This window comes from Varroa destructor, unplaced genomic scaffold (assembly GCF_002443255.2).
Source record: "Varroa destructor unplaced genomic scaffold, Vdes_3.0 BEIS01000002.1, whole genome shotgun sequence".
NCBI lineage: Eukaryota > Metazoa > Arthropoda > Arachnida > Mesostigmata > Varroidae > Varroa > Varroa destructor.
The window spans coordinates 52585341-52611419 of NW_019211455.1; the positions used below are offsets into that span (position 1 = coordinate 52585341).

The 26079-nt window shown below is 38.2% G+C and overlaps 4 protein-coding genes and 1 long non-coding RNA gene across 15 annotated transcripts in view; 2 read left to right on the forward strand and 3 right to left on the reverse strand.

Moving 5' to 3' along the window:
- The window catches only part of LOC111245889 (uncharacterized), a 6992-nt gene extending 3462 nt beyond the window's left edge, over positions 1-3530 (forward strand). For 3 of the 9 annotated variants that reach the window (XR_015321625.1, XR_015321627.1, XR_002671514.2), the window contains exons 7-8: positions 1851-2070; positions 2565-3530. The gene's annotated coding sequence lies outside the window, so the exon portion shown is untranslated. The remainder of the gene's footprint in view (positions 1-1850; positions 2071-2564) is intronic. The other 6 variants (XR_015321624.1, XR_015321626.1, XR_002671513.2 and 3 more) reach the window with 2 other exon arrangements.
- LOC147757990 (uncharacterized) overlaps positions 1-15491 on the reverse strand; it is a 25282-nt gene extending 9791 nt beyond the window's left edge. The window contains exons 1-3 of one of the 3 annotated variants that reach the window (XR_015321635.1): positions 15111-15491; positions 6419-6493; positions 4942-5026 (exon numbers count right to left, since the gene is read on the reverse strand). This is a non-coding gene — a long non-coding RNA (uncharacterized LOC147757990). The other 2 variants (XR_015321634.1, XR_015321636.1) reach the window with 2 other exon arrangements.
- On the reverse strand, positions 6500-11914 carry LOC147757991 (uncharacterized; the record flags this gene model as incomplete). The annotated part of the gene is made up of 3 exons (XM_086981880.1): positions 6500-7093; positions 7231-7370; positions 11754-11914. Coding segments are annotated over 3 exons (396 nt in total), but the record flags the coding sequence as incomplete, so codon positions are not given.
- Positions 15492-17434: 1943 nt separating the features above from the next.
- HemK2 (HemK methyltransferase 2) lies at positions 17435-19656 on the reverse strand. Its single transcript, XM_022793598.2, has 3 exons — positions 19107-19656; positions 18201-18397; positions 17435-17838 (listed from the first exon to the last, which is right to left on the reverse strand). The coding sequence occupies exons 1-3, from the start codon at positions 19233-19235 to the stop codon at positions 17514-17516; spliced, it is 651 nt and encodes a 216-aa protein (XP_022649333.1). The 5' UTR covers positions 19236-19656; the 3' UTR covers positions 17435-17513.
- Positions 19657-19908: 252 nt separating this feature from the next.
- Arp8 (Actin-related protein 8) lies at positions 19909-24392 on the forward strand. Its single transcript, XM_022793597.2, has 7 exons — positions 19909-20075; positions 20672-20989; positions 21249-21398; positions 21610-22122; positions 22346-22762; positions 23001-23175; positions 23718-24392. Exons 2-7 carry the CDS (start codon positions 20780-20782, stop codon positions 23891-23893), a joined length of 1641 nt encoding a protein of 546 aa, XP_022649332.1. The 5' UTR covers positions 19909-20075; positions 20672-20779; the 3' UTR covers positions 23894-24392.
- Positions 24393-26079: the final 1687 nt, after the last annotated feature.

Below are 26079 nucleotides of genomic sequence, written 5' to 3' on the forward strand. Positions count from 1 at the left end.
AAGACTTTTGCTATCAAAAAGCGGTAGGTACATAGAACTCATATATATTTCAATTCAATAAAAGCCAAATATGTACATTTTAGAACTACTACAGATGCTGCAGGAGTGAAATTTAACCCTATTCAATTTCTTCGAATAAAATACACCTGTTTTAAAGGGCAAATGTTTAATAAAATGGTGGGAAACCCTTACGACTACATCAATAAACGTAGCACGTGTGACGCAAATATACTAATGAGAGCGAGAATCCGTCTTATTTTTTTAACCTCAGGCAATTTTACATTACAAGCATTTAAAAAAAATGGAACACCAGTTTTAGTTTATGCGACTCGTGATGCATTTTAATAGATAGAAAAGATTTAAAAATATCTATGCTATGATTATATTTTACCTTTGTAATAATACTGGCTTCAAAAAAGGTGATCCTAACTTTATAAATGCTTCGATGTTTTTAGTTGAGTAGGACGTCACAACAATACAAAACGCGTAACTAGATGTTGACTAAGTTTTAGATACAGAATTTAACTCTCTTTATTACAAAACATCGAAAAAAAAATAAATTAAGTTACATATTTTCCAATCGCTATATTATGTAAACAATGAAATCTAACCGCCATATCAAAATCATGAAAAGATTTCTTCGAAAAGACCGTTGCGCCATTCAGTATATACTTAAAGCTAGTGGGCCACAAAATTACTCACTTTAAGACTAGAATTTCAACCTGTTCTTACGTCATGCACTGTTCTATAATACTATCAACAGCTTTTCGTAATTTCTTCACGTCATATTGATTTTCTAAGTACATGTAAATCTTTAAGCCTCCGGTAGACGGTTTATGCGATACTATTTTGAAGAACATGACATCAAGCTACAGCAAGTTTAAGTCTATGCGACGAAACGCTGACCTGTTACTTATATGTGAACCCCACTCGCGAGCCGCTCTAGCCAACTGGGTAGTCGAGGACCGTTTTTCCGAGAAACCCTGTTGATTGTCCCTCTTCAAATAGTGCCCTATCAAACGGCTACAGGACTGAGCGCGCCGAATAATAACCATCTAATATTTTCTCAAGCCTCTTATTTGCTTATAACTCTGACTTCTTTACTATATACTTTTCTTATATACAAGCGACATCGTAGAAACTCTATATAATCTGAATGACTTTTTTTTTTTAATATAGGCTTTAACAGCCTTAGGAGAAATACCATTAGCCTTGGGTAGGTAAACAGGAAGTTTACCTACCCAAGGCTAATGGTATTCCACCGGGCATAAAGCTGCATCTGAATAAGAGTATTTCAAAAACTTGGCTGCCTTTGTTGAATCGTGTCCGATCATTTCCTCACCGGGAGCAAAAGTCTGGATTTTTTTCGCACCATTGACACTCTTACTTACATGCAATAAGAAAACGATTAGGTGTTCTTGAAAAATGCTGAGATTCACCGATGCTCAGAGTCAATAATGGCATGATGTCATCCTTTGCGGATGTTTTAATTTGTTACACTGATGTTGAATTGATGTAGACATTTAATTTTGTAAATACTAACCCTCAAATCTATGCGATGACGATAATTTCAGCGATTCGAAATTAAGAAAATTAACAATACGAATGTACATATACTGAACATTAGCGGCTTGGAAATTTTACTTTCAATTAACCCTTTGATTCTATATTTCGATTGGCCCCCAAAAAATGTATATTAAATATCGCTGTTCTTGTTTGTAAAAACACTGTCCCTGTGATGCTCGCGCTTGTCGCTGAATGAATAAAACGCTGATTTTCTCCGGATCAGCATTTTGATACTTTTTTTTTCATTTTGATATAGCAGCTAATGATAACTTTTATTTGGTCAGCAGGAGCAAACACCGACTGTATTGAAATCGTGAAGTCATCTCAAAACTGCTAGATCTGTTAAGAGATATTTTAATGATAACCTTCTATGCGCGGATAGTTTTCCTATTCTGAAGACGATCTCTACGCTTAGGGCTAGGCCTTATGGACAGCAGGATAAGTTATTCTAGCAACATGGATTCTCACAAAATTGCCCAAATATTCCCGAGGGAACTACTGGAAGTGAGTGCGCATTAAACGCCTATATTTAATCGAAAATACGCAGCTCTTATGTACAGATTTATATATCTCATTATATTCTAACGTAATATATAGTCTAATTTACGTGGATTTTTGTACGACTCAAGGTTAGTTGTGATGTCCTAACAGGCACCCGGTAAGTGTTGTTTGTCCGTACATTGTGCAATAGTTTAAAAACTCTGGTCGAAAAGTACGGTTGCTATTCAAACGAGCTGCGCACGTACTTTAATTTTGCGTCGTTCGTCACTGTATATCGTCACTGTGTATTTATATATACTACGAATCTTTCTTCGCTTACGAGCCATTCTTTAGTTCCTAATATCGGATCCTACGTGAAAAAACACTTGCACTTATGAGTGTCACGTGTTTTTTTTCTATTTTTGTGATAAACATTTACATTTAGTGATTTACTTAAAGTCACTGAATATTTTCATAAATAACAACATATGACTGAATCTAAGGGTTGTTCATTTCAGAGGATCCTGCCCCCTAACGCACAGACCACCACAATCGAAGCGAACAGAGTCCCAATAAAGCAAAAAAAAAGTCGATGCAGCCGTTAAGCTTATATAATTTTTGTCCATTGGTGGCGCGGTTTGCCTTACGGGTGCTTACGACGACTGGCATTCAGTTCTGGAGAAGGGGAAACGGTTAACGGGAATGAAGCCATTATTAATTATTAGGCTGCTTTTCTACACGTCATTCGCTAAGTATTCGAAACATCAGGCGTTTTTTTAAACAGGTAATTATATTCAGACCGAATAAATACTGGTAAAGTTAAGATCCGGCGTTACACATTAGGTACTCCAGCCCTTAAGTATTTCCAAGCAAATCAGTACACAAAGGGATGCCAGTGCTATCTCATTATGCCCTCTCATAGTATTTTTAATCACCGTTTTAGGGATCTGACATATTCTCATTGTAAATATATGTAATATATAACAATTTCTAAATTTGTATATGTACATATATATATATATATATGTTTGATAGTGCGATAACATTTGATAACGAACCTTAGGATAAGGATAAGAAATGCATTTATTTGCGACGATATAAAGTCAATATTCTTGGCCCAGAAATAACCTTGCTGTTTGTCGTCTTCGCCTTCTGAAAAATGTGATAGATTGCGTACAAAGCATCCTACAGAAACCTAAGTCACCTCAAACAAATTCAGCTAACGGCACGGATTAACATTGAAAGCTAACAAAATCGATAAATACCTGCGAATCTGTCATGACAAATTTACACTAGATTCAGGTAAATATCGCTCGATGTTGGAATATGAAATTTAGTAACGTACAATCTAGCCAAAATGTTGGTGATATTTGCCTCTGAACACCGAACCCATGTCAAGACTTCAATAAAAGCCGTCAGTTTTCGTACGTCAATAAGAAACGTATGTAAGCTATGTTGAATGTATGTAAACATCTTGTTAAAAAGTTTGTTTTCCGTCTCACATAGTTCTAAGGCGTCAGGTGCAGATAGAATATATAAAACATTCTATAGAACGTTTGACGCATTTTAGGTTACTAGATAATCGTTGATTTTACCAAGCAAGTAAATAATATAGCTAAGCGTGGAGGCAGGTAAATGTTATTCTTTTTTTCAAAAAAAGTCTATTGACCTTTGGTTGATAATTACTCAAAACGGCGCCAGGCAACACAGACTAAATTAAATTGTTTGTGTTATTTGGTGAAAGTGTCAAGCTTTTACCTCCTGTACTGCTGCTAAACATTGCTTCAGACAGCTAGACCCAGCATATAACAGAGCTACTATACTAAGGCCTAGAAAATCGATTTTTCTTCTGTAGGATTTCTAACTCGTTGGCTAATATCGCTAAAAATACAAGGAACGAAACGAAGCCTTATTACCCTTTTACAAACGTGTATCCAGTTATAAATTACCAAAGGCCTATTTTGGTAGCGAGTGAAAATCCGTTTATTTACAAATACCCAAGGCCAATATTTGAAAAATCCCATTGTTAAAAGATTCAAGTGTTTTTTATCAAAGGCTGTATCAGCATGCCTTTCCCTTTGTCGGGTGCGCGACTTACGATGGAACAGTACATTGCGGCGACTTTTGCTACGCTATAATAGAAACAACCATGGTACTAAAAAAAAACTCCAATAGAAAAAAACGAAAAAACGCGTCTAAAGCTTTTAAAAAATCGACATATGAAATACAAACCTTAAGTAAGAAACTATTAGGCACAAAGAACTTGATATTCCTGTAAGCGGATTTATATACATATATATATATGTATATATATACAAAAATCGACATTGCTCTTTGTTAAAAGCGCGCTTAAAAAGACCATCAGCGCATCTTATCAATCGCTATCATTACTATAGCTTGCACTACTATATGCAACAACATATTATTTTGCCTGTAACTAACACATTCGGAAGTTTCCCATCCATGCCCGTTCTCATTAATCCCAAAGAGCCGTCTGTAGTTTGTATTATGTGTAGAGGATTTTCAAAAAACCGTAGCGGTTTCTAAAAAAACAAATTTTTTCTTTAGCGTTTTGTTTGTTGCATGTATGGGACCAATTAATATAGATTAGGAATAGGTTGTGCTAGTCTTCTAGTCCACCCTATACAACTTTATGAATTGTGCGGGAACTAACTCAGTCATCGACTGCGTTTACCGTCTGAGGATCTATCGATTCGCACCACCTCTTTCAATACTGATGCACGGACCTGCGCTAATTTCTTGGCTACCGTAAGCATAATTTAATTTTTGCCATGGCATCAGAACCCAGACACAATCAAATTTTCATTCCAAAGAGAGCAAAACAGTCAGACCACCTAATGGAGCTCCATGTTTTCGCTTGTAAATATCACTTACCACTGCAACATTAATGTTACTGCCGCATAGTAGACCTCCGTTAGGTAAGTTCGACGAAAAAGCATAGAGAATATTTATCTGGAAACTAGAGCGAAAAGCTTACCAATTTTGTCAAACCGTATGTATATATATATATAGTTCGTGGCATTTTTCATGCCCTCATCACCATTCAGTACGAATTTTATTCATGGAGTTCGCATTGTTTAACTACACATGACTTAAGTTTGTATAAGTGTATGATGATATGCTCATCTTATGTCCCTGGTATAGCTACGGTTAAGAATGCTGATTGAGAATAAACCACCGACGAGGTCTTTACTGATTGCCGTATAGTCTTCAAGTGTAAATTTTCCCGCTTCATTTTTCTCCAAAAGGCATTTTGCACTGTACACATTAAAATAATAATACCTGAAAATTTGAAAATAATTTAGAGAATAGAGAGCAAGGAGTGATTCGAACAAAAAAATGCCCTTATGTACACATTCAGATTTTGATTAGGGGTTCGCAAGGTAAACGTGTCTTCTGCTATACTGGGAAAAGCATTTTCATGCGGAAAACTTGAAGAGCTCTAACAAGTACCACAAACTCTGTTAGATTTATGAACTTTACACAGTTTTTTACTCATGTTAAACTGTGATCTATCTACTGTGTTAGCTTTCCTAGATTTAGATTAAAGTTTTAATGTGTCTTTTAAGGAAATTCGTATCGAAATATCCGGCGTGACCACGTAATCTCCATCGGTATCGACAACTGCGAACAAAGCGATGGCCGATTAGTTAGCGGCCACGTTGTCTACGCTAAAAATATGCTCAAAGCAGACTAAGCATCAGATAATACTAACATGTGTTACAGAGATATAAGCTCGAGCCATCCTGGCATTTCACGCAATTGCTCTTTACGTAAAGAACAACATCTAGAACTGAGCCGATTTCGTTAGAAATGGCTTTCCAAATTTAAATATCGTTTGTTTTACTAGGAGTCATATGCATGGGGCTACGGATAATCACAGGTATACTAACAGTCTATTATACCTGTTAATTATGTTTCGTATGCAATTACGTATTGCCCCGTTGTGCGTTACTAATTATGCATCGTACTAGTCATTCATGTTGATTCTTGGAACTCCTTTGACAAGGCTAAACCACAGCTAAAAGCTTCCATACAACTTATCGTTCACTATTGATATTGCATGGACCAAGCAGTTGCTGTGAATCTACGTCCCCCTAACAAAAACAGTAGAAACTAAAGACTTCCTTGTGTCTCGCGATACCATAAGTTCGACTTTGACTAAAAACACTTTGACGCAATCAATGAAGGTAGGTTCAACACGAAGTCGTTGTTAAATAAGGTATGCATATCATTAGGTATCAAGGAATAGTCATATTTAAATATTAGGATCCACACTTTCTGTTTCTCCTCTTCAGTTCGTCATATATGATTTAGTCAATTTTGAAAAGAAATACAAAATGTTCTATACCTGACGCTAGCAGCCTGTGTTTCCGTTATTTCAGCCTGTTTCAGGCACTGTTCAAATATAGCCTCACATGGCGGCCTTTAAAACACAAAGATGCATGTTATTTTTGTTAGAGTTGTTCCAGAAACGAATTCGAAATACCAATATGGCATATTAGAGAAATTTTGATGCAGATTTATCGCTAAAATTCTTATGCGTCCTGTCGGGTCAGACAATGAGTGAACGCTTATATATCAGCTTATGTCAACAATTACGGTCGCATGACTTGATCAAATCTGATCGTGTCTTCATTTAATAAAATAGCTACTAGCATAATGGCAGGGTTTTCAATGTTCTTCCATTCATTTAAAAAGTTCAGGAAATAAACTCGTTCTTATAATTGACTGTTGATTGTTTCGTATTTTACGTTCGGTGTTACTACTAAGCGGTGCTGTTGATTTGCACCTGTACTGTTGTGAACATTAAGAAAGACTCAGTCAGACTAGATCGGTACAAAAAACTTGTGCTTTATCGAAACATTCTTAGTTACATGTGCTCTAGTTACTTATTGAGTGATGACCAATAGAACCTCCAATCGACCCCATCATACGAATTTGTACGGGCTCACCTTGAGGAAGCCGGGCTGGAGGCCGAACCTCGACTGTCGACCGTAGATTTTCAAGGGACCAAAGTCATGATGGGGTTGATTAGAGGTTCTATTGGCCGTCACTCGATAAGTAACTAGAACACATGTAACTAAGAATGTTTCGATAAAGCACAAGTTTTTTGTACCGATCTAGTCTGACTGAGTCTTTCTTAATGTTCACGGTCATGATTTCGGCAACAGCGATCAGTTTCTTTGGCTGACCCGAGCTCAGAATAATTAGCGGCCCGATCTCCTGGTCCACACCAAAGAGTTCCTGATTTAAGTGAGGTGTGTGAGATGAACTCTATAAGTGACGTAAACCGTACGTATTTTTTTCAGCCAAAAAGAAGAACAAACGTATAGTAACTCGAGACATATTCAATTACAGGTAAACTTGTTCGATTGTTGCAATATATTTCACCCGCTCAGTGTATTTTAGTAATCCAGCAAAATTCAAGTAAATTATACTGTAAATGCTGTCGCAAGTACAACGGAGACGTAGATAAAGCAAGACCCTATGTGAGTGAAATAACTCTATTTGTCACAGGTGGCTGTTACATTAGGGGTGAAGTTCGGTGCGCCGTTTTTTTTCCAGTGTGATATTTCGACCTTTTAGCCGATAAGGCGATAGCAATATAGTTAGGATCATTTTAGCAGACTGCACCAATTTACGTAAGTGGATAGTTAAAAAGTCCTTATTATTACCACCATCAAGAAAATGTGTGAATAAATGAGTAGTTTAAGTGATCGTCTTTATTATTAAAATGCTTTATACAAAATCAAGGAGGACTATTTTTATCAAGTTTTTCGTCATGCATGTTTGTTTTTATCTTACTTGCAATAACATTTTGACGCGAACGGGCACCTCCATATAAGCGCGGAAATGTCGTTTATATGTCAATAGAAGTCACACTCTGAATCTTGGTTAGCTCGTACAGTGGCCACACGTAAACGCCGTATTCTAGACAAGAATTTTGTTACTTGCATAAACGTCATGCAGCTGATCGAAAGGTTGTATAATCTTGATAGACCTACATCCTATACATCGGACCTTTAGTAACTCTCCTTAGGATATCGATCCTATCCGTATTGTGAACGACATGCTATTAATTAAAAATTGCAGTAATATGTTATTAAAACATCATTTCAAAATAAAGTTCTTAGAATACAGCTTTTTTAGACTAAAAAATGTGTGTAATTCGCATTACACTGTAGCTAGTGGCCCGCTTGCTTCCGCAGATTCTAGTATAACTTATTTCAAGAAAATTTCACTACTACGTAAGATATGTTTTTTTAGATATATGATCATCAAAACCTACCCGAGTACATAAAGAAGCTTAAGGACGAATAATTCCAATGTGATTCGAGCTCTTCTTTTAGAATCTCTTCAACTTGACCGCAAGGACAATATTTCACGCCTCGTTACCTCCCTTAACGACGGAAACGTCGCTCGGATCAGGCTCAGACCTGTTTGATAGAAAAACCAACAATATATTGCATTCATGTAGTAGACAATAGTTGTCAAATACGTTTTGACCAAGTAGGTGATTAAAACGCGGTGCGTCCCCGACCGGTCTGGGAATTATAAGCATCTGTGCCGATAGTTCTTAGTCACTGCTTTGAACATGGTTCTGTTACGGTATCCTAGGATGATATATAATATTCAAAAGGAGAACAGAAGTGACCGATGTCAAATTTGTGAGTTTAATCAATATAACGTAATTGACCGTTACTAACATTGCTCGCTTGCTATTAATAATGGTGTTTGTCTTAGACAATCTAAAATTTTTATTTCGAAAAGAAGTTAACGTTCTACAAAAAGTCACTTTACATTAAAATCACAAATCCTCCTTTAGTAGTGTTTACATCGCAATTAAATATGGCGCGGATAAACTGCAATGAGGTAAACAAAAGAGTCTCATGTAAAAATATGTTTTATCCTAAACTAAATGCAAACATTTATATATATATATATATATACTTAGATATGATCGGGCTTTAATGTGCCTTAAAAATCCACTTTAATGACATAGGCATATTTCGAGTTGAAATATAAAGCCGGGGTTTTTGGCACGTGAGCTGCTTCGAAGAAGATCGCATGTATGATGCCGCCTATCCAAATAATGGTACACGAATACTGTATTTAATAACAGCTTATCGAGTACAGCTGATAATTAGATTTTGTCTTGTAAGCTTTGCAAGTTTTGAGCGTCTGCAAGGATAAACGCAACGCCGAAAAATTCAGCGTTATCAAGCAATCAATCCATTTGGTATCGTTAAACTAGTCTCTTACTCCACTTCTCTAATGCTTTCTTGTACTTTCCTAATATTCCGAAAGAGCAGCATATCGTTCGACTGAATATCCTACAACGAATCCAAATCTTTCCAAGAGTCCAGCAGAAGGATATGGATCGGTCATACTGCACTAGGGAAAGTAGCCTAACCTGCGTTCCATAGAGAGAAAAAACTGAATGCATTCTTTAATCAAAAAAATGACAGTGATGCTCATCAATGAGCAAACTAGGTACATATCGTTAGATAGTATAACAGGATCCTGATACACTCGTAAATAACTAATAGTAGTAAAGAAGATTAAGCATTTCTGCAAGCTGATCTTGCATCTAAAAGATAACAGCAGAATAAACACGTAACAAAAGATCCGAATAGCGTCTTCACAATAATCGTTCATGGGCAACGCCTCCACAGGGTATATACAAAAGGACACTTTTACCCCGACGTCTTTCGTAAGCTTTTCAATTGATAAGACGGATTGTTTCACGCATTTGCCTACAGTTGCGTATGGCTGAAACTAAACGCTGACCGTGAAATGGATTTGCTGTCCAATTTCAGAGCAGAGCTTAGAGCCTCGAGCGATTGGAGATGTTGGATGTTGGACCTAGCAAATATCGAACGAACAGCGAAACTTCACAGACAATACGACCGAAAAGTGTGTGAGTGTGAGAAGTAACAATTGATCATGCAATTCCATAGTGCGTACAACGGGAGTTCTAAAAGTAGCGAACCTGTATGATGCCATTTTTTGAACAACATGCCATAAGGTTGAGCCGCCTTCTGAGCACGATGTACATGCATTCTGTATACGAAAGAGAACTCGGGGTTACTGACCTATGTTAAAACGTCTGTATCTATAATGGGCGGCGTTTACTATTTTTTGGGGTTTGAGTTCACTAATAGCTATAAAGCCTAATTGAAAAAAACCGTTTCGGGCCTGTTCACTTCTCGGGAACAGCTTTCCATCTGGTGGGTTTCGCATATGTTGCATACGCTTACTATATTGTACGATACATAACTTTGTCAATCGCCGGGCGATTAGTTCAAGTAAGTAGAATAGTTGCGTAAGCAGAGATGGCAGAATTTTTAAAAACCTGTTTTATTTGCATCACGACGAAGTCATAATTGAAGAACCCAGATGTGATACAAACGCCATGTAGACTGGACTATCCAATCTAAGATGAAGAATTCATTCTCATGATGAAAATTCAGATGAAATTCCAAGGTATTTAAACATAGGTCTCTGTTGTTAAAATAAGAATTTTAAAAATTGTGATTTCCTAATACAAAAACTGCAGTCAGGCATCAGAATTATTGGAGTATTTCAATAGGTGTCCAGCGACCGTAGCTCGCTTGTGGATAAATTCGTGGCTGGCAGATGGTACTAATGCTATTGATTCCGGTTTGAAGTCGCAAAGGGTGCACGCACATGGGTGATTGCCGAGCTTCGATGTGTCTTTGTTCATACAGCTGCCATCAGTTCTGTGCCGACGCTTACCCACACGATAGATTTGAAAAGCTTTTCGACCTTCTGACAGCGACGGTACAGGGCGCCGGAGTTAATACGCAAAGTACGACAAGATTCTGAAAATGACGTATGACTACAAAGTACGAAGTCATTCTTGAGCCGCAGAAAACTTTAGCAAACCTAGGCCTTTCGGTACAATTTTAAGAATATGAGACGTAGGGTTTGCAGAGTTGTTAGAAAGTCGCGAGCAATAATATCTAATCGAACGGCTAAAGGGAAGTGCTGGCACGGCTTGTCCAGCATAGGTATCATCCATTGGACGAAATATTTTCTACCACTGCCTTAAACTGGGTGGCGTTTGCCATCAGTCAACACATCGCCTCCAGGGGGCAATTCAGAATAATCACTGATCAGTTGCTGCTCAAACGGCAGTATTGTGTAGAACATAAAATATTTTTTATGGTCGAATCTCAGCGTCCATTCAATAAGGGGTCTCAGTACCTCTGTTTAATGTTGTTTCAACAGCCTGTCAGGATGAGAGTTGGATAATAGCAATCTGGAGGGGCCAGACAGGGACAGGGTTTGTAACTTTATTTATCGCCTTTCCTATAGCTATTTAGATTTTTGCACAGTTGAACTCAGAGTACTTTAAACCAACGTAAACATCACACGTCTACATATACGTGCATCCAACAAGTAACTATGGCATACATAGCATTTGAATAAACCTATGTATTTTTATATAGAAAACCCAAGATAGTTATATACAAAGCCTAGCATATTCTAATCGCATTCAGATTTATCAGTGACGACAGGCACTAGCAAACGGCCAACTAATGGTTGACTAATATTTCCTTCAATGTTATAGGAACTCTACTACAAAATGTGGGTTTAAGATACCCAAAATGCATAAAAGCGATCAGCTAATAAGCGATAATGCCTAGATATTATACTTGATTACGGTGAGCCTGCACGAGTCGATAGAACCATTTCTGCGAACCTCTGCCAGGGTATCCGCTCCCAAAAAAACTTCAGCATCAGATTCGTACGGTAAAGGGTTATTAAAAAATACTCGGGAACCTCTGTTCAGGTAAAAGGTAACTACTTGAGGGTTTCAAATAACAACTGCAGCCGACATAGAGGCTACTAAAGCCATCAGCCGCAGTGAAACCCGTCGTAACCTAAACAAACGTGGGAAAGAAATTAGAACACATTTGAATAACGTTGTGCTTCTCATCATCATGCCAGTCGTTATTCATGTTAATAATGATTTTTAATTTTCAATCATTAATCGTAAATTGAATCAGCAGGTAGTCATTTGCCTACGATGATAATTTGTTTATTGCAACCAGAAGTGAATAAAAAAGGTGACTCGTCCATAAATTATGAGCTGACCTCGCATCAAAGGATATGCCTTCGACCTCGGGCCGTTTTACCAATACAGTAAGGGAATATAGAAATTCCTATTTTTGTACAAGCTATAATCTCAATAGTGTTATTGGCCACACTCACATCTTTTTATTTTTCAATGTACTAAGTTTCCAGTTAGTGTATTGTGTGCGCGCCATGTGAATTAAATACTAAACGCTGGCGCTTCGTAAATTGATGGTTTGTTAAGAGATGAAATCCATTTGTCAAGCCCATGAAAGCCTATTAAAAAGTAAAGGCTAACAACTAGGTAATCAGTGCTGACCCTTGTATGACGTATGCTTTCAAATGCAACGACGGGTCAGTACCGTAAATGGTTTGGCGTATTGCCTACTTGTGTCATTGCATGACGCGCTGACACCAAAAGAAACAATGAGAATATTGGATGTCCCACTCGGTTCAATTAGATAGCTTTTGCAGTTAGTTTAATATACGATTGAGAAATATAGACCAAAATATTTTTCACCAGTGTAAATTGTTATCAAATAACGTAATTAGGCCGCATTCATTTGTTAAAAATCTGATTGATGAACAGAATCTATGATTTATATATTGAATACACGAGTTAATTGTGACCACATTTGCGTTTCCTAATATGTTATTTTTCACTATAATAATATTAATACCGGACTGTTGGCCTGCGTTAACGTATAAATCCATTGGTCTTTTACTTTGTTACGCTTCGAATGTATTTGAGATACTGAATCAGATAATCTTATTACTTGGATATAAATGAATATAAGAAAGCGTCAGGTAAGTTATATAAGGTTCTGATAAGAAATAATCAGATTCCAGCAATCTAATCGATACGATAAAAAATACGTTGTTAAGGGTAATTTGCCTTCAGTAAATCGCTAAAGATGTAACCCCGTTTAAGAAAGTTAAAAGCGCATGATGTGTAATACTCGTGTTATGACTGGCGTATATACATGTCGTGTTACTTCACTATATTACGCATTTGTAAAACCAGCACGCATACGGCGCAGACCAGCTCGATAGTGATTAAATTGTAAGAAAATAATATAAATTGCCCCAATGGATCTGTGGTAGTAAAAGGCAATTATTATGAAATTTCACGTAGGTTGTCGGGATTTATAAGAGTTTACTTATAAGAGAGCCTCGCATATTGGCCAGATCTTCTCTTGTTGATCTTCTCCGGGCACTTCCTTGTTTGATAGGACTTTAAGTCACGCACCTCGAGCATAGCGACCGTTTAAGAACACTAGCCTACTCGAGATCATTCCTAACTTTGAGCCAAGTGACTGAAACGAAACTTGTGCACTCAATATATTAAAGTAAAAAAATTATATTCAATAATGCAACTATTTTTGCTAATTTCAAAGAAATCTCAATGATGCCTATTGGTAGAATTTTGTTTATTGTGTTTGCCATATTAAGACGTTTTCATTTTAAACCTATTCAGCACACACATTGAAAAAAACACAAAGTGGCATGGTAAATACACAGACAAATCACAAGCATCGATAAAAAGCACTTTCCGAATTACTTGAAGCTGTCTTGAGAATTTGAAAATTGCGCGTCTTAATAAGGAACCAGCTTATGACGAAATGGTCATATCGACTTAAGTTTATTCTAGAATCATTCACTGGCTTCGATATTTGTAACCGCTATTCTATATTATCTCTAATGCCCATCTCAATTGGTACCTGAAATATAAAGCTACGCAGCGCTGTCTTGATCAATAAGGTAATTTTATAATGTAGTTGCCAGTCTTATGGCGGACATGATTGATTTTAACCGTCGGGAAAAGCTTTTACTCCTTAACGGCGTTGTTTTTTGATTCGAGGTAAGTACGGTTATAATTTGTAATTCTTATATCAATTGATTTTACAAAAACATGCTCAATTATTGAAGGATGCCTATAACAAAGGGACATAAATATTGCTATAACGAAAGACCGTTGCTCATCAAGGCGCATGTCAGTATATACTAGAGTATGTCATTGAAATCGCATGGTAACTCTCTGAGCTACGCTATTCAGCAGCATCGTTACAGGGAAATGTCAAAGGCTATTCTGACTTTCTCGAATCTGTATGAACATCTATTTCCTTTCTGAATAACTACACAGTCATGGATACATCGTCCGGAAATACCAAGTTTGGCCCAGTACTAATTGCCCCTAAGAATTGTTCCGATCTCAACTATAAAAATTGCCTGAAAAAAAGACGATTGCTATCTAGAAATTTTTTTAGCTAAAAACGTACATGAGCCTATAATTAACTATAGGTTTCTTATTCTAGATAAAAGCATAGTATTCATATTTTATCGCTAAGCATAACAGGAGCATAAAGAGGAAAATAACTTACAATCCATCATGAACACCGATAACTCAATTAAGGTAGTAATCTTAATAAACTTATGAAACATTTCAAAAAAGAAGGTGAAGTCTCACTACAAGACAACAGGAGCAACACTGAGAAGTAAACCGTTGTGATACAAATAGCTTGCACGTTTTTCTAATGGATGTTGCCGTCTAAAGTACATTTTTGAAAGCAGTTCAAGGCGAATCTGAATACGGGAGAATAATGCTGCCCTTTCGAGCTGTCTTGGATTTACTCATTAATTCTTTCATCACAGAAAGCGAACACTAAACCTTCCTTTGATTTAATAATCACCATCGTCGACAAGAAAGACCACGTACCGGTCACCGTGTGTACTTGACCAAAAATAAGCAATGCGTTTTTTCGTTGAGTTCTACAAGGCAAATGGCACTTGGCATTACTTCTTCCAGCTTGCTAATATAGGATCTAACGAACTGTGACACCATCATCTACGCGCTAAGGTACGTCCACCGCAAGTACTCCATATGCACCTAAACACCTAGCCCCCAGAACAGTACTTAGTACCACATCTATACTTACATGTTAATCGAGAGCATTGTTCGATTAATGTGAGCAAGCTAATTTTATAGTTCTACGAGTGCAGAGATATATTCTTCATCTGTCACAGGTGACTCAAATATCTGAGACTCAAACAAATATCCTCATCACAGCGATAGGCAACGCTCCTGATTGTAGGCAATTAGTTAGGCAATGTATTGCCATCTAACTCAACATCAGTTCAAATTCAGTTCAACAACAACAAAAGTTCAGTTCATAATTCATGGGCAGTCTTATTTCGAAGTAGCGATATGCGTATTTCCAGCCAGTCGAAATGCTCAGCAGCTGCAACTTTTACCTATGCGTTATAGTGAATGGATTTACTACGTTTTAGCGTTTGGTTCGGCAAAATGGTAAACGTGGAGCGACCTTCATCTGTAATCTTCATCCGTTATGTTGCTGCATTGCAATGTGGAAAGGGCTTAGTCCTTTAAAGACACTCCATCAAAACCTTTGTAACTATTATCATGTGAAGTCATATTCCGTGGCACGTTCAGCTGAGAGTCCATGAATGGTTTCTCGCGACCGGCTAGATGGCTAGAAGCCATCTAACGCTTCGCTCTTTCTGGTGTGCCACACGAACGTAGTGGAAGTCTTCTCTCTAGTATCAATGCCACTCTGCTTACAGCGCATGCGGGTATAACTCAGAATACAATGACTAGACAGCAATTAACATTAGCGATGTCTGACTAATTAAATAAGAAAAAACGAGGTACGTTTGAGAAGTTGAAGTCGATGAAGTTGAAGAGATTATTGTTTTTGTTTACATCGTTGAAATAATATTTTTGACAAGCGAAAGATCACCAGTAACACACTGAAGTCGTCTTTTTGAATTAATAGATTTGAATAATTACAATGCTACCCGATAGAAAGACGCGTAACGCGAAACAGTCAAACAGTATGTATATACATATATAAAGCGCAAGCCAGTCTGTCACATTTGCTCTGGACAGCTATACGCGTTTTTAGATTAAACTACGTAAGCACAGCTATGACGCCATCGCAACGTTGGAAAACAACACGGTGCAGGCTTAGCATAAGTAAGTTACAATAAAATATTAGAGAACTCGGTAACACCTTGCACATTCAAACCTACTGTATAATCCACGACGAAAAAGAAACAGCTGGATGTACTAAGGCCCAAAAGCTGATGCAGCTAATCCTACAATTTTTGTTGTCAGCAACAACGAAAAGGACGGAATCAAGTAATTCAAAAGCCTTTGAAGGCTTTTCTCCGAAAGAGGAGAACGACAAAGTATTCTTTTGAAAAAAGCTATTATTAAATTGAAAAGAAATCAAATAACTCATTCCACAACTAACTCTCATCTCTACACTAGTCAGTACCTACCGCTCTCTAAAACTTTCACCTAATATTTCCGAAATAGTACTAGTTACTTTTGAGCATCTTGCCTGCTTCAAATTCCCTTCGACTGCTTGCACCCAAAAGAATCTGTTCGTCGCTTACTTCTTGTTGCGTATGGAAAGGTGTTATTTGTATTGGTGACGCGATGGTAGGAAACTCTCTCTCTCCTTTCTCTCTCTGGATACTTTAGTCTCATTATTTCGCTTATTTAAGAACTTTTTTCTTATATATATTTTTTTTGAACAACGTTTTGTTATAGTTGCATCATATCCACCTTTAATAAAGTCTATCTAAGTTTTATCTTTGAAGCATTATCGTCACTACTATTGTTATTATTATTTATTTTTTACTCTACGTTTGTATATTCTCCTGCAACTTCAGCTGTTATCTTATTATTACGTCTTATTATATATCTATATATCAACTTATTATGTACTTTAGATACACCTGAACTATTTGCAATACTAAAGTCATAAATAGAATTCCTATCAATTTTGTCAAATTGAATGCAACGCATGACCGCCTTAGTTACCGTAAACTTAAATAAACTGTATTTAGTCCATACAACAAAAGAACGTATCTGTCACAGCCTGAAAACTTAACCTGCGGTTTCTAGCTTTTTCCCACTGGGACAAGCGGTCCAAGGATAATACGGAGAACTTTTCTTTTTTTTTTTCATTATTTTGCAACTATTTTGCTTTATATAGAACCGTACGTAGCAAGCCGATTATTAATTGTCAGGGCACTGTATAATATTAGCTGCCTGAGCAACCGCAACGTCATTATTTGACACAAAAATATCGCGAATATGAAATTATCACACACATTGACTATGGCGCCCGCATCAAACACCAATGCTACAACAGTAATATGACCTAAACTTTCCCTGAGCCGAACGTTCGACTACTTGTGAAGGTAAGCAAGTTGAATTAAGTTGAAAAAATTTGACGACACTATATGTTGATTTTATTCAACTTCACTTCATTCCTAAATGTTCCTGTCAACTAAATGTCTTTCCGTCATCACAAATCCTGTTTTCTCTCAAAACAATAGACAAAAAGATGCTCATTTCGACAGCGTCGTTCAATTACTTTACGGCCCTCCAAACCGAGGTAGTTTGCCCTCGTGCATACAAGCTCAGGGTTGTTTTCTTTTACCAATAATAAATACAGGCGTCCGTTGTCACTTAGAAGTTGTGCGGCCTTTGGTAAAAGCCGATCAATGAGGTTCGTGCCCTTCGGACCGCCAGCCCACGCTAACTTGGTGGCGTCATCGGGCAGCGCCTCTTCTTCCGTTGTGGGTACGTACGGTGGATTACACAGCAACAAGTCAAGCTGGCCAGAGAGTCTGTAAAATCAAAAACGTGATGCGAATATATTACGAAAGCATTCATTGATTTTGAATATAAAGCTAAATGACTCTTAGTTATTATTCCTACGTGAACGAGTTCTCCTAATCGTCTCCTTATAGTATAGCACCTAGGATTCATTGTACTTGATATTAAAATATGGAACACTATAACGTTTGTGTACTGTAACAAACAGGAACACATGTCACGCGTGCTTACAACGAGATACAGATTTTAATTTTGTGAGCAGTTCAAACTCTCATGTATACGTAAGCATACTCGATAAAGACGGAAGTATAAATAAGCTTCACAGACACGATGTTTATTGACTACAGCTCCAAAAGGTAAATACGATATAAACCTGTAGAAGAAACAAGAATCGATGTCGGCAACAACAGTTTCAAGGGAACGGTGTTTCCCCTTGGACTCGCTCAAGTGCCTGTCTGCTGTCCTGCGAGCGATCCTTGCAGCGATGGGGTTCACGTCCGTGGCAAGCAGGACGCAGCTTGGCAGATATTTGCCTAGGGCGCAAATTACAACTCCGGAACCGCAACCCACCTTGGCCGTTCATAAGAGAAACGAAACTAGCATAGTAAAACTAGCTCAATTAACATTTGTATTAATGATTATCATATATGTCGTCAAACCGAAAAACACTGCACAATTATTAAAGCCGGACTATTTTATTATCACTAGATATTATATCAAAACTTTGTGACTTATCCAGCACTGATATAAGTAGTAGTTAAATTTACCTTGTTTCTTCTTCATTTTTTTAAATAATTTTTTTTTTTTAAATTAAGTTAAAAAATTAAAAACAGCGATGGATACGAAATACTGTAACCTATTGACGAATACTGAGACTCAAGCGATGCGATCGTTAGCGTGTCAGTTCAATGTATTCAATGTATATTTAATATATTCTTTTTCAAAATACTCAAATTTATCCAGCCCGACCAAAATTAGAACTGTATATGCCCTAACTTTATGTATGTCCACCCACGAACTTTTGTAATTTATCTCTATTTGTGTTTCACTGTAGTTTTACATCAACAAAGAGCAATTGCGATTTTGACCTTCTTTAAATGTCATTAGGTTGAAAAGGTCCGGGATGCATTGGCGTCAAATTCGAAAACAGACATCACCATTCGCAAAGTATACATATCTAGAAAGCCAGACAAAAGTTAACGAATTTAAGACTAAGGAATAAAAACATGTCATTTCTTAAACCTAAAACAAAGCATATACTAGAAACAAAACAAAGTACCTCGAGACAGATCACGGGGTTTAGTGCTTGAATGCTGGAGAGCTCCTTTTCTAGCGCGTCGATCAACAGGAATGAGTCTTCAGCTGGGTCATACACCGTTTCTACAACAGACGTATACGGAGTTTCCATATTGTGTTTCTTTCTGAATTCACGTATTTCTCATTCATTGAAGTGTGCGGAATAAATATGTCCATTAACTGTAGCTTTCCTTGTCTTTCAGCGCGTCGTACCGTCAGTCCATTTGGAAAATTAATAAGATATTACCCAGAAGAGCACTATGGGTTACTGGCGTACAAACGAAGTGTGAGTTTTTAGTTTCAACAACTATAGAAATTTCGCACCGATGCACAGGTTTCTACAACTGCGAAAAAAGCTATTCTCTTATTGCCTAAAACAAACAACAAGTGATACTGTTAATCGCACAAAAGTCTCAGAAATATACAAAAAATGCGAATGAAAACGTTGACGAATCATTGTGCGGAAAAATTTAACTCGCCGGTAAAAGTGGTTCCGCCTTGTGCGATACCTGGTTGTATAAGTAGCTCATCTGTTTGTTCGAAGAGCGATCAGCTGATGGTGACGATAGATTTGGCGGGAAATTTTGATCATTCGCTGCTCGTAAAAAAGTTCCAAGTTAACAATCGCTTTATACCGTCTAAAAATATAATGATAAATAAATCTGATACGGCGAGTTACCCTTGTCATGGTTGCCCAAGGGTTAGCGTCGCCGAAATTGTTTGGCGGCTTGGTTTGTTCAAGTTCAAGCTGGCGGCGTCTGTGCTACATGTTGCCGCTTATCACACGAACCTAAATGTCAACAAACTTTGCTAGACCGGCTTGACCAGCTGTACCTGATTTAGTATCAATCTGGTGATGGTCGGTCCCAATACGTTTCCCGTTTAAATATATTGCAGTTGGTCATGTTGTAGTACTGTGTTTGTCGAAAATTTCTTTTCAACATACCATCAGGTAATTTTCTTTTATGTATGTTTTATAAACATATGTATCCCTACGCGACGGCTAGAGATAGGTCATGAGGATTTAATGCTTTCTATATTCAACTAGTGTTATAATATGTATTGTTCTATATGCCGATGACTGGGATTGAAGCAACCAATTATGCGACAGATTAAGCCGTCCTGGCCATCGCGCCAACATAATGATCGTATTATGGTATTATTCAGACGCTGACAGCTTACATGGTGAAAAAGCGACAATATTTAGGTGTCCACTCAGTGGAAAATGGACGTCTCTTGTAATAAAAGTCGATCAATTTATTTTTATAAAAAAGGAACTAAGAAGAAGAGAACTGCAGGATTGATTTCTGACACTTAATTGACAGTTAAATAAATTTTACACACAATACGTTGACCAGTAGTCTTAAATATACTTACTGTAAGTTCTTTTACTTGGCAATTGTTTACCTCCATAAATGAGACCGAATCATTTATTGATGAAGCAACAACATCTCATCGTTGGCGTCTAAATCACTGTTGTCGTTAGTTACTAACTTGCAAATAATAATTTAGGAATGAAAGTACATATATCTAAAAATACTCTCGCAGGTGGTATCTTCGCTAGATCAGGGTGAGTCATCGCCTTGTTCTACATCTTCATATATACTTTCGCTATACAAACGACAGTCATCGATAAAGGCTTGCAAAAGCACCAGGATGTTGGAAGAAGGCCCTTGGTTGGTGCGACCTACTGACATCGTAGTTATCCATCCTGGATCTCGCAACCTGCGCATCGGACTCGCCAGTGATGCCACCCCGAGAACCCTTCCCCATTGCGTTGCTAGAAAACGACGGCGACAGACTGCCGGGTCTGCCCGAAAGATCACGGCCCCTCGAACGCCAGCTAACTATCAATATTTGCCCCCGGTAATTACATCAACTCCGCTTGTCACTAACATAAGAGATACATGTCCTTGCGATTAGTGCTGGATGCGCCTAATTCTTTCATTGAGCGTTATAGCTCTTAAAAGAATTTCTGCTCACTGACTCTGTTTACACTACCCAGATGCCAAATTCAAGTGTAATGCTTCGAGAAATATGTATGTGTGATTATTATATACTCATTATAACTGAATAATCGGTAATAAGAGCTGTTTCTTCCTCGTAATACTCAACTATATTACAGGTGTCGGCAAATAATGAGGTGCTTAGCGTAATCGACAAAAAGGCCCATCAGTTGTCTGGACTTCTGTCAAACTGTTTGACTTCGAAAGGGGTGCAGCGGTTTACGGTCGAGCAGAGTAGAACCATTCAAGTTGGCACGATCAGTGTTCAGGTGTTTTCGATGTGAAGTTATCTGACGAAATACGCTTTTCAATAAATCTGGCTAGTAGAGTTCATTTGTGGTACTGTCAATGTTCGAAAGAATTTCGTCTAAAAGTACCTCAACCTATCGTCCAGATAATTTAAGTATTATTGGTTTTCATTTTACGTCTTACTCATATTTTCTGTTCATTGTGATAAAGAAAGTTCATTGTGATTTCTAGATGGGTGACGATAACAGTTATGTAAATCCCGCTGAAAACGTAGAGAAGCTTTTTGGCGATGAAGCTCTTCGCGTTCGTCCCGGTTCAGACTTCGATGTATTCTGGCCAATGAGGCGAGGTCGACTAAATCTTCACAAGGGTATAGGCGGTTCTTTGACGGCAGCCCTGCATGACCTTAAAGACATTTGGGACTGGGCAATTCGGGAGCACCTAAGCACAACCCCCGAAGGAAAAAGTGCGATACTGATCGTGAGCGACGTTTATGTAGCTGAGCATGTAAAAAGAATAGTAGACTTGCTCTTCCTTGAGCTGGGTTTTCAACGACTTTTTGTCCACGTTGAGAGCGTGTGCGCCGCTTTTGGCTCGGGAATGGCATCCGCCTGTGTTGTCGACGTTGGAGATCAGAAAACTTTAATCACATGCGTCGACGACGGAATCTCCCTCAAGCAGACAAGACTGCTCATGGAGTTTGGAGGGGCGGATCTCACACAATTGATGAAGTATCTTTTTAAGGTAAAATTCTTGCGAACTCTTAGTCACCATTGTGGCTATAGATAACATGAAGGAAGTTACGTGTACGTTTATGTGGATCACCAGGCTTCTCGAAAACAACTTGAATTTCTAGGTTCTGTGCTGTCAAGCTTTTTTTTTCGATGGCGTCCTGTAGCCTTTTTATTGATGACACTAATTATCGGAGGCCAATGTTCTGTAACAAAGCGGTCTCTATTAATTTCAGGAGAAAATGCCCTGGGGCGTTTACAAACCAGATTCCATTTACGACTCCCGTCTACTCGATCGTCTCAAGCAATCTTTTTGCCACCTGAACTTAGATCACTGTGGGGAGATTGAAGGACGGTTCATGCATTCGCCTCCGGGGGACACGCCAAGGGAATTTTCTCTGAGTGTCGCTGAAGAGGCGATGATTACTGTTCTCGGTGCGTTTTCTCCAGATATGCTTGCTTTAACGGGGCCCAAGCGCAGCCATTTGCATGCTCCGCAGGTTTGCGATCCTCAGGACCCTCACGATGACCTGTATATTCTACAAACTCAGCGAAAACGTGGCGATGCCGAATTTGACGAAGGTGATGACGAGGACGGCCTTCCAACTGAACTTAAGGACCCCATAAGGCTTGAGACTATACCGATTCCCCAGGTTAGTGATAGATGAATGTATGTGTGTGCTTCCGAGCGTTTTCATAATAATTCCAAGTTAACTGATATGCAATTGGAATTTTTTTTGGCAACTTGGCACAGACTACGAGCAATAGTAGTGAACGAAATGGGTGATTATCTCAAACTGAGTCATGTATCCAATGTCTTTTTGGGCTATTACTAAGCCTTTCATTTACTAACGGGTAACCCTACTTTACACTGGCTGGCAAACGTTGCAGGTTCTTGGAATCGATGTCGCTATCTTACAATCGGTGGACCGTTGCGAATCGGAAGACGTCAAACGAAAGATGCTCTCACAGCTACTTTTAGTCGGGGGAGGATTGTCTTACTTTCCAGGAGTTGCCACCTGGCTACGCAACCGTCTCGCTGTACAAATGCCAAAAGCACTTCAAGGTATATATCCTATATCAAGTTGCGGGCGTCTTGCATTGTGCTGTACATGCGTACGCATGTAATATGATTTTAAATAGCTAGATTTGTCTCTCGTACTTCGCTGGCAACCTATGACCTAAGATATTTTCCCAGTGTGGGGTTGAATTAAAACTAGAAAAGAAACACCTGAATATTTTCGGCCCATATAGCAGATTAGCTATTCCCAAAACTAGAACTGCAAAACTGATTTAGCTGCAGTATGAACACAAAAATTCTTATACGAGTTTGTGCTGTTATTATTTGTTATATAATAGTGTTATTCTCAACCATTAATGTGTTAAATGATTTCTATATATAAGTGTACATCGTTCAGGGTTAACAAATTCGAAATTCATTAGTACATAGCTTTAAAGATAAGGGTAACTGCAATATAATTGCCATTAAAATCTCACGACGCATCTACGTAGAGTTCGTTTCGTCGCGTAACATGTTCGCTACCAGTTAAGCACATCCGACCCGACAATTTGGTACATATTAACAAGTATTCGGGGTGACAATTCTAGGTGAGCCAATTGAGATTGTGACTCGAGCAAAGGAACTCCCGCCTGATTCGTGCGTATGGCGAGGTGCCAACATAATGAGTCAACTGGATACTAGTCACGAATTATGGATTTCAGCGGCCGACTGGCGCCGCTACGGAAGCAAAGTTTTACGTGAACGATCAGTCTTCGGATGGTGATAATTGCAAGATTTAGAGTTAAATGGTCTATGTTTATAAGTTCAATCCGGTAAAACGTATTTATATATTCGATATACGTATTTCGACCTTAATGTTTTTTTTTTTTGGATATTCGTTTTACTTTTAGTTTTTGACGTTGAATATCATAAACTGGCCGTTAATTTTTCTTCGTTCAATCCCTTGTCCATTACATTGTAAATCTTGGCCAGCTTGAGCGCTTTCCAGGTATTCGTAGCCCAGTACAGATCTGGGTCGCACATAGCCCAAACAGGCTGGGGCATATTTCACGACAAAGGAGTCAGACAACTCCAGCATTTTCCTTGTCATTTTCCTCCATATGCAAATGTCGTTTTATTGCTATCTGTTGTAAGATATCATCCTGAAGATGAGCACTATCTCGATATTCGTAGTAATGTAGCTATGAGACTACCGAAAAGTGCTTGTATGTAAATTTTAGAAATGCGAATTGTCATGAATAAATGGGCTCCACAATTTATTAGATGGACGTTTTTTTTTTTTAGTCTAATCATTGCTTTATCGTGTAATAATCAGTATTATTAATCGTATTAATCGTAAGCTAATCGTATTCTCAATATAATTTTTTAAATTGTTGTAGAGTTGTACGAGCTCAGTAATAAGTACCAGTGTGCCGAATATGAAGGTTGTGGATACTGGAAATATCTTTAGAAGACGTTTGTAGATATGAAGTTAACCCCGCAAGTGCTTATATGAACTTTTATCGTATGGTAATTTCTATTTATCATTTGTATCCAAACGGAACATGATATATGCATGGATACTTTATACAAAACAACATATTTATTAAAATATACATAAACGATATAATAGTGAGTCGATACAGAGCAGAGAGAAAAACGACCGAAACTATTCGAATGGTAGTAGCCTCATTGACCGAATGTGAACTTAGCGAGCGCAAACCTACCCTCGGATGTGCGAACTCCGTTGTCTTAATCTAGCTCGTTCCTTTTAATAGGATAACTGGTAAAAATATCGAATGCGAAGCTAGAATCGTAGAAAATAATCAGATGGAATATGGAAGCAAAGAAATCCGTAGCTCGAAGAAATAGCGGGACAAATACATTCAGAATTCAACCCCATAAGGCGTCTTAGATTCCAACCAAGGTACCGTACGAAGGCAAGGTCATTTGATTGTTGACTCGGCGAATCTGCGTTATAGCAGGTGCAGCAGTGTATTGTGTTATTACCAATTGTTTCCGTAGAACCCGAGGTCTGTATTGCCCGGTAATCGATGGGGAGTTGATGATAAAATCGGCAGTATTTTTCGATTTAGTGCGTAGTTTATTCGTGGTCACCCCGGCTCGATATCCATTTGCCTCGGCAACGTACGAAACAGTTCAGATGCTGCTATTCGCTAGTGGGATTGTGTACGAGCCCTGTACACGATCCTTCCCATCATTGGTCTGTTTCGCCGAATGGCTACCCCCGACGTCCTCCGACGAATAAGCGAATTTAAACGGCATCGGAGCGTATTGCTGACAGGCAAAATCTGGGGCTGGCCTAAAAATAACAACTGTAGGCGATGATACAACGACTCTAGGAGCGTCTATGGAGCTGCGAGCTAGTAGCTGAGCAACAATTCCACCAAACTGGCGGACTAACGCGCCGACAATGAAAAACTGTAAAGCGACAAAGGAAACAAGGAGTTCTGAAGTTGTACAGGGGAATGCATAAAATTCAAGTGATGCTGTGCGATGCACATAAATAACTGATATACGGAGTTAAAAACATCTAAAAAATTCTACTTACGCGCCACACCAATACGTGGCCATAAAATATGAAAATGGCATTTAGTATTAAATAAGTCTAATGGATCGGAATATTTCGAAGATGTGCTACATTGGCATTAGCCGTTTAGAGCACTACGAGGTGAGTTAGACGGCTTGTACACAAAAGTAAATACATGTTTCGAGTTAATACAATGAAATACTGCCGCGAACCATTGCTTCATACAGTACAATTCAGCTATAACATTCTATGACCCTGTGAGCGATTCGAATTTGAGTTGTAAATATGCCAGTAGGATCTTTCGTTACGACGTTCGCAACTTGGCAGTTAGGTAATCAGCAAAGGCACGACGGGTGGGTCATTATAGAATGTATTTTGTCTAATCTATCACGGATCAGCCATTTGAATGTTTTAAACTA